Genomic DNA, 17295 nt, shown 5'->3' on the forward strand with positions numbered 1-17295 from the left:
CCAAACAGAACCCATGATTTCCCACAAAACCTCTTCTCCCCTCCAGACTTACCCATTTCAGTAAACTGCACTATCAATCTTCTAATTGCTTAAGTTCTAGGATTTCTCTCACTGGTCATAATTCAGTCAGGAAGTCCTACTAATTCAGTCTTCAAAACAGGGCCCAAATCTACCCATTTCTCTCCACTATTATACTTTCTGGTTCAAGCCAAAAAATAAGATCTCTCTCACCTGTCCTAAATACAATAGCCTACAAAGGTCTCCTTGGTTTCATCTTTGTTACCCAATTACCCCAACTCCTTATCCTCAGAATCCAGAATCCAGTCCCCACACAGCAGTCACAGTGATCTTTATCGAAAGGTACTCGCTTGCTTTGAGCCCTCCAATAACTTTCTCTTTTATAACTAGAAAACCCTCACTCTGGCTTACAAAACTTAAATAACTTAACCCTTCCTCTGGCCTCATCTTATACCACTCTCACCCTTGCACACTACATTCCAGGCACACTGACCTGTCTGCTCCTCCTAACACTCCAAAAGCTCAATGGCTTTATGTCACCTGGTTTCCCAAAGCCTGGAATGCTCATCCCTCTGATAATCACCCACTACAGGCTCCCTCTCCACAGGCCGATCTCAACTTCAAGGTTATCTACTCAAAGAATCCTCCTCCGTCGACACAATCTAAAGCACCTAACTCAACTCACTCCTTATCACATGACCTTTTAAATCTCTTTGTCCACGATTTTTTTTCTTTGTTTACTACTGGTCTTTTCCACTAGAATGAAAGCTTCTGAAAGAGACATTGCCTTCTTTACTCCTATATTCCCAGCACCTAAAATAGCAACTGGCACACAGTAGCTATATTCAATAAGGTATTAGCCAAATAAATGAATGGGGAATTACTACTCACACTTTGTAAGAGTTCAGAGGCAGAAAATAATTGCCCTGACTTCCCCAGGCTCCTGACACTGACTCCTTTATTCTTCTCACTTATTAATGTTTTTATTACTGTACCTGTCACAATTTACTGCATTTATCTGTTTACATGCCTGTCTTCCCCTCTTGAACAGTGAAACTTCTTAGGGTCAGGAAGCCTTTAGAATCCATTTTTGGATCACAACACCAAGGACGGTTTGGACGCAAAGTAGGAGCTCAAAAACCTTTGGTGGGTGTGGAGGAGGAGAACAGCTAACATGCACTGAGTACTTACTATATGCAAAGAACATTTCCCGTGAATTCCCTCTTTAATCTTTACAATAATCCTGGGAGACATGTAAAATTATTTCCTACATTTTAGAAATGACAAAACATCCAGGGAAGTTATAAATAATTTGCCTGAGTTAACTATATTTATAAGTGGCAAACTAATCTACCTAATCAACCTACTCTGCCTAACACCCAAGTCAATGCTCTTATTCACAACCCTGTTTCTGTGAACTGTAAGCTGTACTCAAATAAATGCACAATACTACTTAAATGCCAAATACAGGAGTTTCAACACTGATAACAGATCATACTTTACAACAATGTTGAAAATATGAAACAGTCAAAAAATGGGGTAGAACATAGAGCCTTGCTACATATTGGAGGCAATAAAGCAATTGATTAAAATTGGAATTCTTCCCCAAACACTCAGAACACTTCTGAGTAGAAAAATGTCAATAAAACAAAACTGAAAAAAAAAAACCTGATAAAATGGGCAAAGTTCCCAACATATGTTACTGATACAGCCCTTAAGAAAATGATACAGTTGATAACTAAGAGGCAACACCTCAATTTTTCTCAAGCCTTCATGTTCATAACATCTTAACTGCTAAAAACACAAAAAAACACGTCAAATCAGTTTGGTTTTAAAAAATTATATTGGATAATGCGCCTGGGTGGCTCAGTTGGTTAAGCGACTGCCTTCGGCTCAGGTCATGATCCTGGAGTCCCGGGATCGAGTCCCACATCGGGCTCCCTGCTAAGCAGGGAATCTGCTTCTCCCTCTGACCCTCCCCCCTCTCATGTGCTCTCTCTCTCTCTCATTCTCGCTCTCTCAAATAAATAAATAAATCTTTAAAAAATTATTGGATATACAAACACAGGCAACATCTGTATCATTTACACTATTTTTTTCCCCTAGCATGTAGGCCAACTTTTAAGTAAAATCACATGGAACCTGTTCTAACTGCCACATCACACTGACAAACTTTCCTAAGGAAAAAACAGACAAGTATCATCACATGAAGCAGAGTTGTGGGAAAAGCCAGTGGAGCTGACCACACAACTGGTCTCTTGTTATGCCTAATGCAGATCTTCCTATAAAGATTTCCAAAGTGATGAACAGATGCCAAATTGTTATGTGCTGAGCTGCTACGTTAGGCCTTTCCACTAGTTATCAAGTCCACTTTGGCCACTTAAAAATCCTTCAGTAATGTTTGTAAAAACTCACAGAACTGGACATCTAAAAAAGGGTGAATTTTGGGGGGAGGGGGATGGGTTAGCCTGGTGATGGGTATTGAGGAGGGCACGTTCTGCATGGAGCACTGGGTGTTATGAACAAACAATGAATCATGGAACACTGCACCAAAAACTAATAATGTAATATATGGTGATTAACATAACAATAAAAAAATTTAAAAAAATAAAAAAATAAAAATACTTTAAAAAAATAAATAAAAAAAAGGGTGAATTTTACTGAGTGTAAACTATACTCAATAAATTTGACTTTGTAAAAAGCTGATAAATACCATAAACATGACAAAAAAAAAATTTTTAGTCCTCAGTAAAAATCTGAATTTATTTTATCAAATCCCCAAAATATAAAGTCAAGTTCTAAGGATTTAAAAAACAAAGAGATGGAGGGAAGACACTGGACTTACATATATTATATATACTGTATTTTTATAAAAGATTTATTTATTTCAGGTGGGAGGGGGAGAGAACACAAGCAGGAGCAGGGGCAGAGAGAAAAGAAGCAGACCCCCTCTGCTGAGCAGGGAGCCCGATAAGGGCTCCATCCCAGGACCCCGATCTGAGCCAAAGGCAGATGCTTAACCAACTGAGCCACCCAGGCACTCTATATATACTGTATTATAATATAAAGTTAAGCTAGAGAAGCTTTTTAAGAAAATCATAAAATACACTTAAAGTACTGTACTGTAAAAAATCTGTGTATAAGTAGACCTGCACAGTTCAAACCCGTGTTGTTCAAGGGTCAACTGTATTCTGAAGGTTCAAGTAACAAGATGTCAATTGAGGGGTACATGGGTGGCTCAGCTGGTTAAGTATCTGCCTTTGGCTCAGGTCATGATCCCAGGATCCTGGGATCAAGCCCCACGTTGGGCTCCCTGCTCAGGAGGGAGCCTGCTTCTCCCTCTCCTCCCTGCTCATGCTCTCTCTAATAAATAAATAAAATCTTAAAAAAAAAAAATCAATCGAACACCTGCTTATCTAGTTTCCAAAGTCCAAAGTTCCAAAGATGTTAACCAGCAATACAAAAAACCAGCAAACTGTTTCCTCACCAAAGTGTAGCCTCAAACTATCTGCAACCCAGCTTCTATTACAAAAGCGATTGAGAGAAATGACATTTGGGTGAGATCTACAAAATGTGCTCTGTATCTGTCTGCTCCTCTAAGATATATTTCTGAATCAAACAATCACCCGATCACATTACTCTTGCGCAGAAGTCACAAACTTTAACATGTGAAGCAGCCTGAGGAAAGACAAAAAGGCTGTTACTGTGTTGAACCAAAAACTGCTTAAAAGATTAACAATTCAAATTTTAAAACACACTCTGTTAAACAGTGCTGTCGTAACTGGCTACGCATATAAAAAATTAAATTAGATCCCTGCCTCACCATCATACACAAAAGAAAATTTTTCTTCCAGGCAGAATCAAAACCTAAATGTAAAAAAAAAAAAAAACTTTTTTTTTTTATTTTTTCTTAAAGATTTTACTTACTTACACAAGAGAGAATCTGAGGCAGACCCTGCACTGAGCAAAGAGCCCAACGTGGGGGCTCTAGCCCACAACCTCAAGATCATGACCTGAGCCGAAACCAAGAGTCAGATGCTTAACCAAATGAGCCACCCAGGCACCCCCCCTTCAAAAACTTTTTGAAAAAAATATGGGAGACGCTTAATGACCTTGGGGTATGGAGTAGATTTCTTAAGACACAAAAGACACAAATGAGTAAGGAAAATAGTGATAGATTTAATAATCACTTCTATTCAACAAAATCATATGAAAAGTTAACTGATACACAACATACACTAGAAGAAAATATTTGCAATTCACTTAACAGACATAACCAAAACATGTAATAAACTCCTAAAATCAATTTAAAAACACAAAGCAAGGGTGCCTAGGTGGCTCAGTTGGTTAGGCATCTGACTGGATTTGGGCTCAGGTCATGATCTCACGGTTATGAGATCGGGCCCATGTGGGGCTCTGCGCTTGGTGTGAAGCCTGCTTGGGATTCTCTCTCTCTCTCCCTTCCCCCCCCCCACAGACTCCCACACCCTCATCCCTGCCCTGCTGGCAGCACAAACATGCACACTCTCTACCTCTCTCTCTAAAAAAAAAAGATAAAAAAGCAATGGGCATGGTGGGGGGGAGCTGTAGCAGATAGTCAATTCAAGAAATGGAAACCTGAACACTCACTCAACATTTGAAAAAATGCTCAATTCTGGGTGCCTGGGTGGCTCAGTTCGTTAAGCGAATGCCTTCAGCTCAGGTCATGATCCCGGGGTCCTGGGATCAAGTCCCAAATCAGGCTCCCCCTGCTCTGCGGGGAGCCTGCTTCTGCCTCTGCCTCTGCCACTCCTCCTGCTTGTGTGCACTCTCTCTCTCTCTCTCTCTCTCCCCCTGTCAAATAAATAAAATCTTTAAAAAAAAAAGAAAAAATGCTCAATTTCATAATTACTCAAGAAAAATCTTAATTAAAAATTAAGATGATGGGGGCACCTGGGTGGCTCAGTTGGTTAGGCGACTGCCTTCGGCTCAGGTCATGATCCTGGAGTCCCGGGATCAAGTCCCGCATCGGGCTCCCTGCTCAGCGGGGAGTCTGCTTCTCCCTCTGACCCTCCCCTCTCTCATGCTCTCTCTCTCTCTCTCTCTCATTCTCTCTCTCTCTATTCTCTCAAATAAATAAATAAAATCTTAAAAAAAAATTAAGATGATGTGATATCATCTTAAACCTCATCTGATTTGTAAACATGTAAAAATTCTGACAATGCCATGGATCACAGGATTTAGAAACAGCAGATTCTCATACTCTCTTGCTAAAACAAAGTGACACAATTTTGGAGGGTAATTTGGCAATATCAGTTAAAAGTTCTCATAATATCTATAACCTCTAACCCATTAACTTCACCTCTGGGTAATTTTCACTACAGAATTTCATTTCACACTTAGTAATCAATCATAGGGGGCCTGACTGACTTAGAACAGCGTGTGACTCCGGATTCTTGGAGTCGTGAGTTCAAGCCCCATGTTGGGTGCAGAGATTACTTAAAAATAAATAAACTTACAAAAAACAAAGTTAGTAGCCACATACGTGGCAATTTCACAAAACATTTTATCCATACTGCCTGCAATACAAACTGATACTTTCTATCCTATTTTAATTCCTAAACTGATTTCACAACCCATTCATTAATGGCTTCCAACATGCAGTATAAAAAACTTGCCACAGATCTTAAATATGTGCACAGGGATTCCTAATCAGGAATGTTCAATGTAGCATTGTTTTTTAAGAGAAAAAATTGGAAACCACCTAAATACCTACCAACATGATGATAAATTAAAAACACCTGTATTTTAATGTAACTGTACCCCAGATAAAAGTGATCCGTATAATTAGTTTGAACCATATGAAACTGTCACTTTTGTAGGTCAAAAATGGTAATGTATCAGGAATTTCATATGAATCAAAAATACGTGTTTCAAAAAAAAACAAGTTACAGAATAGGTAGAATATTGTTTACATCAAGTTTGAAAATATGCAAAACAATATTATGATTTGCTTATGAATGTATTTCTATTACATAAATCAGGCATTAGCAATGATCAACACCAAATTCACGATAGTGTTTAGTTCTGGAAACAAAGTGAAATGCAATCCAAGAAGGTGCTTCAAGTATATGTCCAATTTTTTCTAAAAAAAAAAAATGGAGGGCGCCTGGGTGGCTCAGTTGGTTAAGCGACTGCCTTCGGCTCGGGTCATGATCCTGGAGTCCCGGGATCGAGTCCCGCATCGGGCTCCCTGCTCAGCGGGGAGTCTGCTTCTCCCTCTGACCCTCTTCCCTCTCGTGCTATCTCTCATTCTCTCTCTCTCAAATAAATAAATAAAATCTTTAAAAAAAAATAAAAATAAAAATAAAATGGAAAGTATGAGAAAATGTTAAGATGTGATAAAGGTGGATATGTGAATGTTAATTATATTGGTCTCTGGAGTCTCCTGAATGTTTGAAATATTTTAAGGAAAAAAACCTATTACCCAAATAAAACACATCCACAGCCTGAACTCAAACCAAACCCCCATGCAAAATTTCTTTCACTGGCTTGAAATGTTAATGATTAGTCCTCACCCTTTATCTAAGGCCTCCAGCAAAAACAAACAAAACAAAAACAGCTTTTATGTACTTCCCAACTTGAACAGTTCTTTAAAATCTGTCAAGAAAAGATTTACCCCTGGAAAATTGGGTCTTGTTCCTCCTCCCAGTTTAGTGCTCTGTATTTTACCATATTTCCATCTTTACCTTTGCTGCCAAGAAAACTCAAATCCAAATTTTATTCTTAGTCATTGAATTATGCTTCTTTCTTTTCCTCCTTTCCTCCTTATATTTTGTTACACTTCTGGATGACACAGGATATAAATAAATTCCAAGCAAATAAGAAGTAACCTGCATGTTCCACCATGCTAAAGAGTTTTCACCACACCCCCTTCTTCCATGATCAAAGGAATGAGTGTATAGATACAATTATACATAATATGCTCACTAAACTAAGATTTCAGGGCATACAGGATTAAAGTGAATATGCTGCCAGAGAAAAATAATTAGCTAATATACTAACAAAGAAATGCAAACAAAAGGCCTAGATGGCCAAAATTTAATAAGGTAAGTTTGTTTCTTTATATGCTTTATAGGGGCACCTGGGTGGCTCAGTTGTTAAATGTCTGCCTTCGGCTCGGGTCGTGATCCCAGGGTCCTGGGATCGAGCCCCGCATCGGGCTCCCTGCTCCGTGGGAAGCCTGCTTCTCCCTCTCCCACTCCCCCTGCTTGTGTTCCCTCTCTCACTGAGTCTCTCTCTGTCAAACAAATAAAATCTTTAAAACAAAAAAAAGACCATATGCTTTATATGCTTTGTTTTCTAGTACAAGGATACTGCAGAAAATACATAAATCCAATATGAATATGTAATACTGGGGTGTCTGGGTGGCTGTCGGTTAAGCATCTGCCTTCGGCTCAGGTCACAATCTCAGGGTCCTAGCCCCGCGTCGGGCTCCCTGCTCAGTGGGGAGTCTGTTTCCCCTCTCCCTCTGCCCCCCCATGCTTGCATGCTTGCTCTGTCTCTAAAACAAAATTTTTAAAATAGAAAGATAAAATTTGTTTTAAAAAAACGAATATGGAGCACCTGGGTGGCTCAGATGGTTAAGCGTCTGCCTTCGGCTCAGGTCGTGATCCCAAGGTCCTGGGATTGAGCCCCACATCCGGCTCCTGGCTCAGTGGGAAGCCTGCTTCTCCCTCTCTCTCTGCCACTTCCCCTGCTCATGCTCTCTCTATCTCTGCATCTCAAATGAATAAAATCTTTAAAAAATTTTAATAAGAACGTGTAATACTATAAATCAGCTATAAAAAAATTCTATTTTTCTGCGCTTTTCCATTAAAAACTTAATGTCCTTTCCAACAGGTATTGTCCCTATGCCTGAAGATATTCTGGCACTTTCCAGAATTTAGCTTCATTTTTCCTTCTCTCTGGACTGTTATGTCTAATTAAGCCAGGCTATAAAATCATTTAGCCAGCATACATCCCCTCTAACACATGGTATACTGCAATACAGAAAAATCAAAACCATGGGTTACATGAAACAAATCCCCTATTCAATCCATTCCTTAACTTCCAAAACTGAATACCATATGTTACATGTTAAATAGGTTAATTATTCCTAGCAAACAGGTCCTAGGATATTCCTTATTTACCTCATTTTAGAATTAAAGGATGAAACAGACAACACACCCAAGATGACAATTTTATGCTGTAATTTTTCAAGTTTATATTTCACAAAGACTTTGAAAAGGTTATTTTTAACAAAATTAAAGCACTTCACTCAGCACAAGAGCATAATCCAATTTAGGTTTTAAAAAGACCATTTACTCCCCACTTGCTATATGCCAGGATTGCTGTTCAATATAAAGAAAACTACACTCTCCTTACTCTCAAAAAATATATAGTCTACTGGGCCATCCCTCAGACTCTTTTAACAGGCGTGGCAAAATCATACTGCTTTCAAGGGCTGGGTAGGGAATCTAAATAGATGAACAGATCTTTAAAAAGTACTAGAAGAACTACAGAATGTAAGCTCCATCTAAAATAATTCTAAATCAACTTCAAAAGAATGCCATCACAACGAAACACATCTCCCAGTGAGAGAGACATAATACACTGCAAGGAACATTTAACTGATAATTAGATAAAGATTTTTTTAAAAAGTTGGCAATGGCATGGAGAAACTAGACCTCGGCCACATTTGTGGCGAGCGTTTACATTGCTGTGACCTTTCCGGATGGCATTCTGGTAACACATATCAAAATGAAACCCATGCTGCGTTGTATGTTAACTAACTAAAATTTAAATAAAAATGTAAAAAAAATAATAAAAAACATGTACTTCCTTCAACTCAGTAACCAGACTCTTAGAAAGTTATCCTACAGAGTCATTAGCATCAACAATTGTACATACAATGTGTATGTACATAATACAATAAAACAATCTAAATATCCAGTAACAGAAACACTATTATGACTCACCCATTTAATAAAATACTAAAGAACTACTTAAAAGAACAGAGTAGATGCAGATGTACTGATGTGGGAATCTACTGTGAATATTAATTTTTAAAGCACACTACTATGAGCCAAGATGGCGCCACCTGCCGAGCTCCAAGGCTATTTCTAGTCACACCCAGAAGCATGATTCCAAGCCACAGCTGAGAAGGGTTGGCTAGTGTCAGGTGTAGGTTTTCTGAGAGCTGCTTATCGCCAGCCAATATGCACCCATCACGTCCAGCAGAAACAAACACTAGCTGCCCAGCAACCTGCAGCAGTTACAGAATTAATAAAGTGGACCCTCTGCCTATGCTGAGAGTTTCTACAGCATTAGAATATTCACTACAAATCCAAGTGGAGATTTTCAAATTGCAACCAAATAAACCTAGCAAAAAACTGGCAAAGCTGGTGATGTTTATGGTCACTGCTACCCAAAACAGCTAGACAACTTTCCTCAAGAGCTGAAAGAGCTGCTCTCCTACAATTACACTGTCTTGAATGTAGATCTTCCAATAACATTTTGCAAAGCTTTGATCTCTGGGAGAAGAATCTCATCAATCCCTCAAGTTTGCTATTGCTCAAAAAAAAAAAAAAGTTTGCTATTGCTCTTCTTTGAACTTCTACATTGCCATACAAGCAATACACTCATTTTGTGACTCATTAGAATAAAAGTGCAAAATACAAGAATAAAATGAATAAAGTATTACAGAATTTCATGTGCATGTTAAGAGACAGCAATGCAACTGCAGCCAAGATATCTTTGAAAGTGATGACTGAACTCTTCAGAAGAAACATCTGAAATGATGCCAATGACTGTCAATGTTATCGCAATTCACGCTTCTCTGAGGTCACCCAAGTATTAGTTGCTGCCCTGACCTTCTCCCTAGGAAAAGATGAACAAGAGAAACAAGACAGCAACTAAGAATGTTAGTGCAGCATGCCACAGGGAAAAGAGGCTCCAAACACAAGTAAAGGTCGAAAAGGTTATGAAAGTGCTCAGAAACAAACAAACAAAAAAAACAAAACAGGTGTTTAACTTCTGTTATCCATCTGATTCATGATTCTCCAAGATTTTGCAGAAAAACTACTACTGCAGCTGAAGAGCTCTAAAGAGATATCTGAAGTGAATATGATGCTCTAGAAACTTATCTCTAGACGTGGGAATTTATGAGCGTTTTCTAACTTCTATCCCTTTGTGCAAAGGTTTCTACAGCAGCACCAAAGAGAATTAGTAAGATCCTTCTGTTTGGTGCATAAACACACAAACATCTCATCACCTGGTACAGTCCCAGAGATCATTCAGTCATTCATGATTATGGCCACCCATTTTGTTATGGACAAGAACTCTGGGGAAATCATGACAGTAGGAATCAATGAAAAAGATTCTATGAAAGAGGTAACAGTTTAATGACTTAAGAACTTCCTTAAGGCCTGGCCCAGTATAAAACACACAACGTTAAGAAAGTGACAATGTCTGCCAGAACTTTGACTCAGTTCTTCCAAACACTAAATCCCTCAGATTAAGAAATTCCAGGGTTAAGACTAGATAAAATCAAGAGTACAAAAATACGGAAAATTAGATGCTGAAGTTTACATTCTAGGAATGGAAGTGCTAGAGATTGAGAAAGAGGAAGAGAATGCTAAGAACAAAAAAGATGGGTGGGGAAGTATCTGTCTCGATGAGGAGGATGTTAATGGTAGTAACTAGGTTGATGTTCATCACTCTTCCAATAAAGAACAGCAAGAAAAATTCCAAGAAACTGAACAGCTTCAAGGAGCCAGAATGTCCAGTCAAAAAATAAGCAGTCCTTCCAAGAAAAGCAACTGGCCCTACTATATAAACTTATGAAAAAGTAAAAAAGAATCAAATAACTTCCTAACAACTTTTCCATTCCACACGACTGTTAAATTTGTGTTATTAATCTGAAAATTAGTGAATTAACAGTATTTTTTTTTTTGGCATTAAAAAGTCCAGAAACAGGGGCGCCTGGGTCCTGGAATCTGGCCCTGCATCAGGCTCCCTGCTCCCTGCTCGGCGGGAAGCCTGCTTCTCCCTAGCTCACTCCCCCTGCTTGGGTTACCTCTCTTGCTGTGTCTGTCAAATAAATAAATAAAATCTTTAAAAAAAAAAAGTCCAGACACACTATATTTTAAAAACCACCCAAAAAAAGCACACCACTGTGACTGGTTGGATCCCTTTTTAAAAAACAATTCTGCGGGGCGCCTGGGTGGCTCAGGTCATGACCCCAGGGTCCTGGGACGGAGTCCCGCATCTCCCGCATCTCCCGCATCTCCCGCATCTCCCGCATCTCCCGCATCGGGCACCCCACTCAGCAGGAAGCCTACTTTTCCCTCTCCCACTCCCCCTGCTTGGGTTCCCTCTCTCGCTGTGTCTCTCTGCTAAATAAATAAATAAAATCTTAAAAAAAAAAAAAACAAAACTCTGCAACATAAAAAGAAGGCCTATTATAAAATATAGATTTTAATTAATGACTATGTAACAATGGTTCATCAAGTGTAACAAATATACCACATTAATGCATGCTATTAATAACAGAAAATAGAGAGTAGGTGATATAGGAACTTCTATACTATCCACACAAATTTTTGTAAACCTAAAACTGATCTAAAAAATCAAGTCTATTAATTTTTTTAAAACCTGCATGTATAGACAGATTTGTGAATAAACCTTTGTATAAGCAGACAAAGAGCTGGAAATCTCTACATCAAACAACAGTGGATTTCTACAGAGAGTGAACTGGAAAGAAGGGCATAGGACGAATCTTTACATCAAAAACTCTGGACTGTCTCAACTTTCCTACACTGAGCAGGGCTCTAATGAGAGGCTCTGTGACATATTGGGAGCCTGGGTCCTGAAGCCAGACTGCATGGATTCAAACCCCAACTGCACCATTAACGAGCTGATGAACTTGCGCAATTAATTTCTCTGTGCCTCAGTTTCATCTTTAAATATGGATACTAGTATGTGTATCCACAGAGCTGCTGCAGGTATTAAATAACTTAATACATGTAAAGTATTGAAACACTACCTAGCACACAGTAAGTGCTCAATAAATGGTGTTCACCACTACCATCAAGCATCTATTATTCCTGATTTTTTTTTTTTAACCTTAACTGGTAAGACAAATCAGGAAAACTTGGCTCATCAAGCTCCTTTCTAGTAGCCAAATAACAATAATCTGAGGTTTTTTTAAAGCAGATTACAAACAGGGGTGCCCAGCTGGCTCAGGCCTTGCAACCCATGCTCTCAGGGTCATGAGTTCAAGACCCACGTTCGGTGTAGAAATTACCTTAAAAAAATAAAATTAAAAAAAAAAGATTACAAACCACAACTTAACAGTATGAGCCCATTTATACAAAAGCATTCGCTAACAGATTCTGTAATAATCACACAAACAAACCCCTCGGAGTGGTGTGATTCTGGACAATTTTAACTTTCTTCTTTATACTTTTCTGACTCATTTTAACTTTCTACATTACATATGCATGATTGTTAATAAAATAAAGTAGGAGTCAGCAAACTTTTTCAATTTCGGGCCAGATAGTAAATATTTTAGGCTTTGTAGGCCATATGAGTCTCTGGCCCCACTACTCAACTCTACCTTGCACTGCAAAAGCAACCACAAACACCAAAATGAATACAAATGGCTCTCTCTCAATAAAAACTTAACTTACAAAAGCAGACAAAACTTGCCCCACAAGCTATAAAGTTTGAGGCCCCTGAGATAACGAATAAAACTATTTTCATTTTGGAATACAAGATGTGATTTATACTAAAGACAGTGCATCGGCTAAATTGATACTACCGGTGGAAAAAGATTCATCCGTTTATTATTTGTATTAGTCTAGGGGTAGAAAAACACAAACTCTCTTTTAGGCTCTGGAAATCTCATCATTAGTGTTCAGATAAGAGAAAATTTGCTACTAAGTAGCCTGTAAAGTATAGATATGAACATATACTGGTGGATATGCAGTTACAAATAGAAGCTAAAAGAAATGTCTTTCATATTTATACCAATCTGAATTTTTTTCAAAGTTCATAATAATTCACCACGAAGCAGCTGCCACCACATGAGTGGAAGTCCCAACTAGTGATGAAATTATTTTAGTTACAAACTGTCAGTCAGCAAATGAAAATCTTAATTTCTTTTTTTTTTTTTAAAGATTTTATTTATTTATTCATGAGAGACACAGAGAGAGAGAGAGAGCGAGAGAGAGGCAGAGGGAGAAGCAGGCTCCCAAGGAGCAGGGAGCCCGATGCGGGACTCGATCCCAGGACTCTGGGATCATGACCTGAGCCGAAGGCAGACGCTTAACCATCTGAGCCACCCAGGCGCCCGAAAATCTTAATTTCTATGAAATGAAAAAACTAGGAGTGAAAAAATCTATCAAATTCTAACAGATTGAGAGTGAGAGGGTGGTGAAAGGAAACAATGGGTGGCCTTTGTTAAGAGAACACTTCAAACTTCAGAAATGACAGTTTAAGATCTCCCCTCCAAAATTAAAGCTTTGGGTTGAAGGAAATTGTTTTTAACACTTCAGTGAGTTTTGTGATCAAATGATTTTAAATGTTATAACAGATTTCTTCAAGTTTTAAACGGTTTCTTGGGGGGGGGCTGTTTTGGAAGAGATCTAATGGATTAACAGAAGGCTGAGAAATCCAGAATCTACAAATAAAATATTAAAAGGCCATGCTACTAAAAAAAAAAAAAAAAAATGCCAAGAACCTGCACTGAAGTCACCATAGCTAGTAAAATTCCGGTCGGACATTTGAATCTTTCTACCAAAAGTCACAGTTGGGCCGTCTCATGAAGTTGTCAAATTCCAGAGGCAAACATTTATATTTACTGTCAAAAGCCAGAGGGAGAAAAGAAGTTACCTATTAGTTTCCAATCCGACCTCTCTCAGACACCCCTAGGATTGACTTAAACCCTGTTACCATCAGTTTTAAAAGAAGCAAACAGTGACAGACTTAAGAAACAAGGGCCCAAGGTTCTATCCCAAGTAGGTTGCCTGGAGCGCCACCGAAGAAAAGGTAAGGAAGGAAAATCTTCCTACCCCAGGGACTATAAAAGTAGTACCAAGCAGAACCCATTCGAAGCCTGCCACCAAAGAAATTCCTAGAACTAATAAAAGAGACGGAAATGAAGAAAGGGAGGGCAGTCTCTCGCTGGGCAATAAGGAAGGGCAAGTGCACGCGAAAGAAGAGCTGAGAGAGGGCTCCGGACCCCGTGCCGGGAGGGGCGAGGCGGGTGGGGGGCGTCAGGCGCTACAGACAGCGGTTGAAAGGAGAGCGGATCCAGGCCCCTCACGGTCGGCCCCTGGGGCCACTGCACTGCGCGCTGTGCCCCGCGGCGGGTCAGGTAAGGAGGCCAAGTTGAAGGCTGGGACGAGCGCGCGCTCCCCGGCCCGCGCCGGGGACACTCTCCGCCTCAGCCCCTCACCTCCTCCTCGACCCCGGGGGCTCTCTCCCTTCGCCCGGGAAACGGAGCTAACACTCCAAAGACCCTCACCCAGAGCTTGTCGCCGCCTCGTCGCAGGTCTCGGACTCCTCGGGAACCACGGCGGAGGGGAAGGGGAGGAAAGGGGAGCGGAGGAGGGAGGGGACCCGGTGGAGCCGCGCCGCTGCCGCCGCCGCGATACCGCGTCTGAAAACCTGCTAGAGCCGCCGCGACAGCCGCCGCCGCGTCTTCCCGCCCCCACGACTGCACGTCGCCGTGACGCGCATCGCACGAGGCGGTTCGAACCAATAAGACCACAGTTTGTGCGCAGGCGCACTGGCCCAAACCGGAAACTGCTCTTCTGACCGCTCTAGAACGTGGATGCATCCTGGGAGTTGTGGTTCGGCCAGGAACTCAACGAAAACAGTACTGAGCATCAACGGACCGAAAGAAAGAGTGCTCCATGGGAGCGCACACAAATCCCCTTCGTTTTTTTTTTTTCTCCCACCAAGAGCGGAAGCAGTTTCGATCAGAAGAGTCAGGGGCCCGCCCCAGCTTGGGGACGCTTTTTCCGGTCTCTATGGATACGGGCTACACACCTTGGGCGGAAGCCAAAATTTAGGGATTTAGGCTGGATCGTGTTTCTGCCAACAGCCAATATATTGCTAGGCGTCGTCTGTGAAAGCTTTCGAAATAAATCCGAAAGCATTAGCCAAGTCTTGTACAAAACAGTAGCGTTTGCCTTTTATTACCTTGTTAAGGTATTATGATTTATGCCCTACTCCTCAAAAACAAATGTGAACCCACTCACTCTTAGAATACATATAATTCAGAATGATTTGTAAAATGTTTTTAATGTAATAGCAGGTCAGAAACTAATTCAGCATTAAATACTGTGTCCATTTCCCAGGGTGAGTGATTTTCTACCTTTGAGGTTTCAACGGAGCTCTAACTTCTTAGAAATCAAAGAATGGTTTGGTTACATACTATTTCTATAAGAAAAGGAAGTACAAGCCCTCAACCCCCCATCCAAAAGTTCGGTTTTTCACTAACCAAAAGATTTACAAAGAGGGAATTTTCCGCTTTTCCAAAATGGTAATTGTTTTTTGCCTTTCGCCTGAGCTTGAGAAAGGCTTCATAAGAACGCGCTGTATTTTCAGATAGCCGGGTGAAACCTGGATAAAAATTGGTTGGAATATAAAAGTGTTTTCCTCACGTTCAGCTCTAAGATGAATTTATCACCCTCTGAACAGGTTATTGCCTTAATTGTAAAAACTCTTGTTAATGATTAGAGAAAATCCATAAGCTTTCAAGAACGCTTATGTGCATACCTTGTTTGTCCTTCCCTTGATCCACAACAAGAGAAAACAAAGAATTCTGGAAAAAGTTTCACAGATCTCATATCAAAAGGCCTAGAGTCTAATGTATGAGGGAAACACCCCTCCCCCCAAAAATAGAGAACTCTTCAACCCTGGAAATGTAAATCCTAGAAGTGATTAAAGTTACTAAAATCACAAAAAGCATGAATAAGATGATCTTAATACTAATATTTTAGGCCACCCAGTTAAGCTTGCAAGACATAAAATTAATACAAATTAAATTATAGAAATTAAATGTAAAGGACGAAATTCCCTTCAAGGAGTGATTTACATTGAAAATATAAATTACCTTTTTTTAAGTTTGCAGTAATTTGTAAAGATATAGCAATAATGACTTCTATTTTTCCAGACGTAAAGACATAAAGCTTTTGAGATTGAAATCAAGGAAGACATTCATACACTTCCACAGCACATCAGAAACAAAACACAGGCACCTTTGGATAGCAAATTTGACCCAGTATACCAACTCACATAGCGAAAAGATGAGAAGAACAAGAGCCTCAGGCTTGATAAAAGGTCTGGTAGAGGTGACAGAGCCATATAAGAAAGATAATTTAAAAAGAGATTGTTCGAAGATCTCAAATCTTTTCTCAAATCATCCTTGTCTCTTAATGATTTGCTTTGACAAAGTGCTTTCCTCTAAGAAACTTCCTCTGGAACAGTACTTTATATGCTAAAACATGTGAGAAAGATTGTTCTCATTTTCCCACCAAGATTTTACCTCTCATTCTCTGTCACCTTGATTCCATTCCCAGATCACTATTGCCAATTCCTGATGCTTTCAATGATAAAATAAACCACATTATTTCTTCAAAATGCTCACACCTTCTCAGCTGATGAGGATATTGCCACCATACTTCCCATACATGTCAGATGTCTATGCTGGCTTCACCCACGTCCCTTACCCAAATGTCACCATTAAATGTTCCAAAGCAGATTTCTCAGGCCTCTCTCCCAGGCTGTACTTCAGTTAATAATCCTTATATATATTATCCTATGACTAGCTGTCCAAAACCCAAAGAGAATTCAGTAAAATTCTGTATCCTCCAGTGTCAGCTGTGGATCTTTAGAATCTCTGCTCTCTCCATTCTTATCGTGTCACGCTTCCCCACAGGAGAGTGTAGTTCTTCATCTTCTGCAGCACCAAGACAAGAGTCCCTTCTACCCCTACACCCCATACTAGTCACCAGTGACACAACAGTGCCCTGTGGCACGGCTAGTCTGATGTAGTCATCTCCACAATTATCAGATGCTGTTGACAAGGAGAACGCATCACTGGATGAGTAACATTCATAATCTAGTTGCGGCCATCCTGGAATGAGGCTTCAGTGACAGTACAGTATGTTGCTGAAATGGTAATATTGGACTTTGTTCTAGGAACAGGCTTAGCTTCCATTGTGATATGCAAGTCAATAGCCA

General features: G+C 39.9%; 1 protein-coding gene and 1 pseudogene across 5 annotated transcripts in view; one reads left to right on the plus strand and one right to left on the minus strand.

Annotated features, from left to right (window-relative positions):
- The window catches only part of ADIPOR2 (adiponectin receptor 2), a 99865-nt gene extending 84966 nt beyond the window's left edge, over positions 1 to 14899 (minus strand). For 2 of the 5 annotated variants that reach the window (XM_073887011.1, XM_073887010.1), the window contains exon 1: positions 14570 to 14709. Coding sequence is in view for 1 of the 5 variants with exons in the window: in XM_073887009.1 (XP_073743110.1) it covers positions 14570 to 14884 (315 nt within the window). In the remaining 4 variants the exon portion in view is untranslated. Of the gene's footprint in view, positions 1 to 14569 lie in introns of all 5 variants that reach the window. The other 3 variants (XM_073887009.1, XM_025851852.2, XM_073887012.1) reach the window with 3 other exon arrangements.
- On the plus strand, positions 8712 to 11121 carry LOC112808641 (protein SDA1 homolog; annotated as a pseudogene).
- Positions 14900 to 17295: the final 2396 nt, after the last annotated feature.

The sequence above is a fragment of the Callorhinus ursinus genome, unplaced genomic scaffold (genome assembly GCF_003265705.2).
Source record: "Callorhinus ursinus isolate GAN/ISIS: 27379988/994484 unplaced genomic scaffold, GSC_fseal_2.0 scaffold74, whole genome shotgun sequence".
NCBI classification, from domain to species: Eukaryota; Metazoa; Chordata; class Mammalia; order Carnivora; family Otariidae; genus Callorhinus; species Callorhinus ursinus.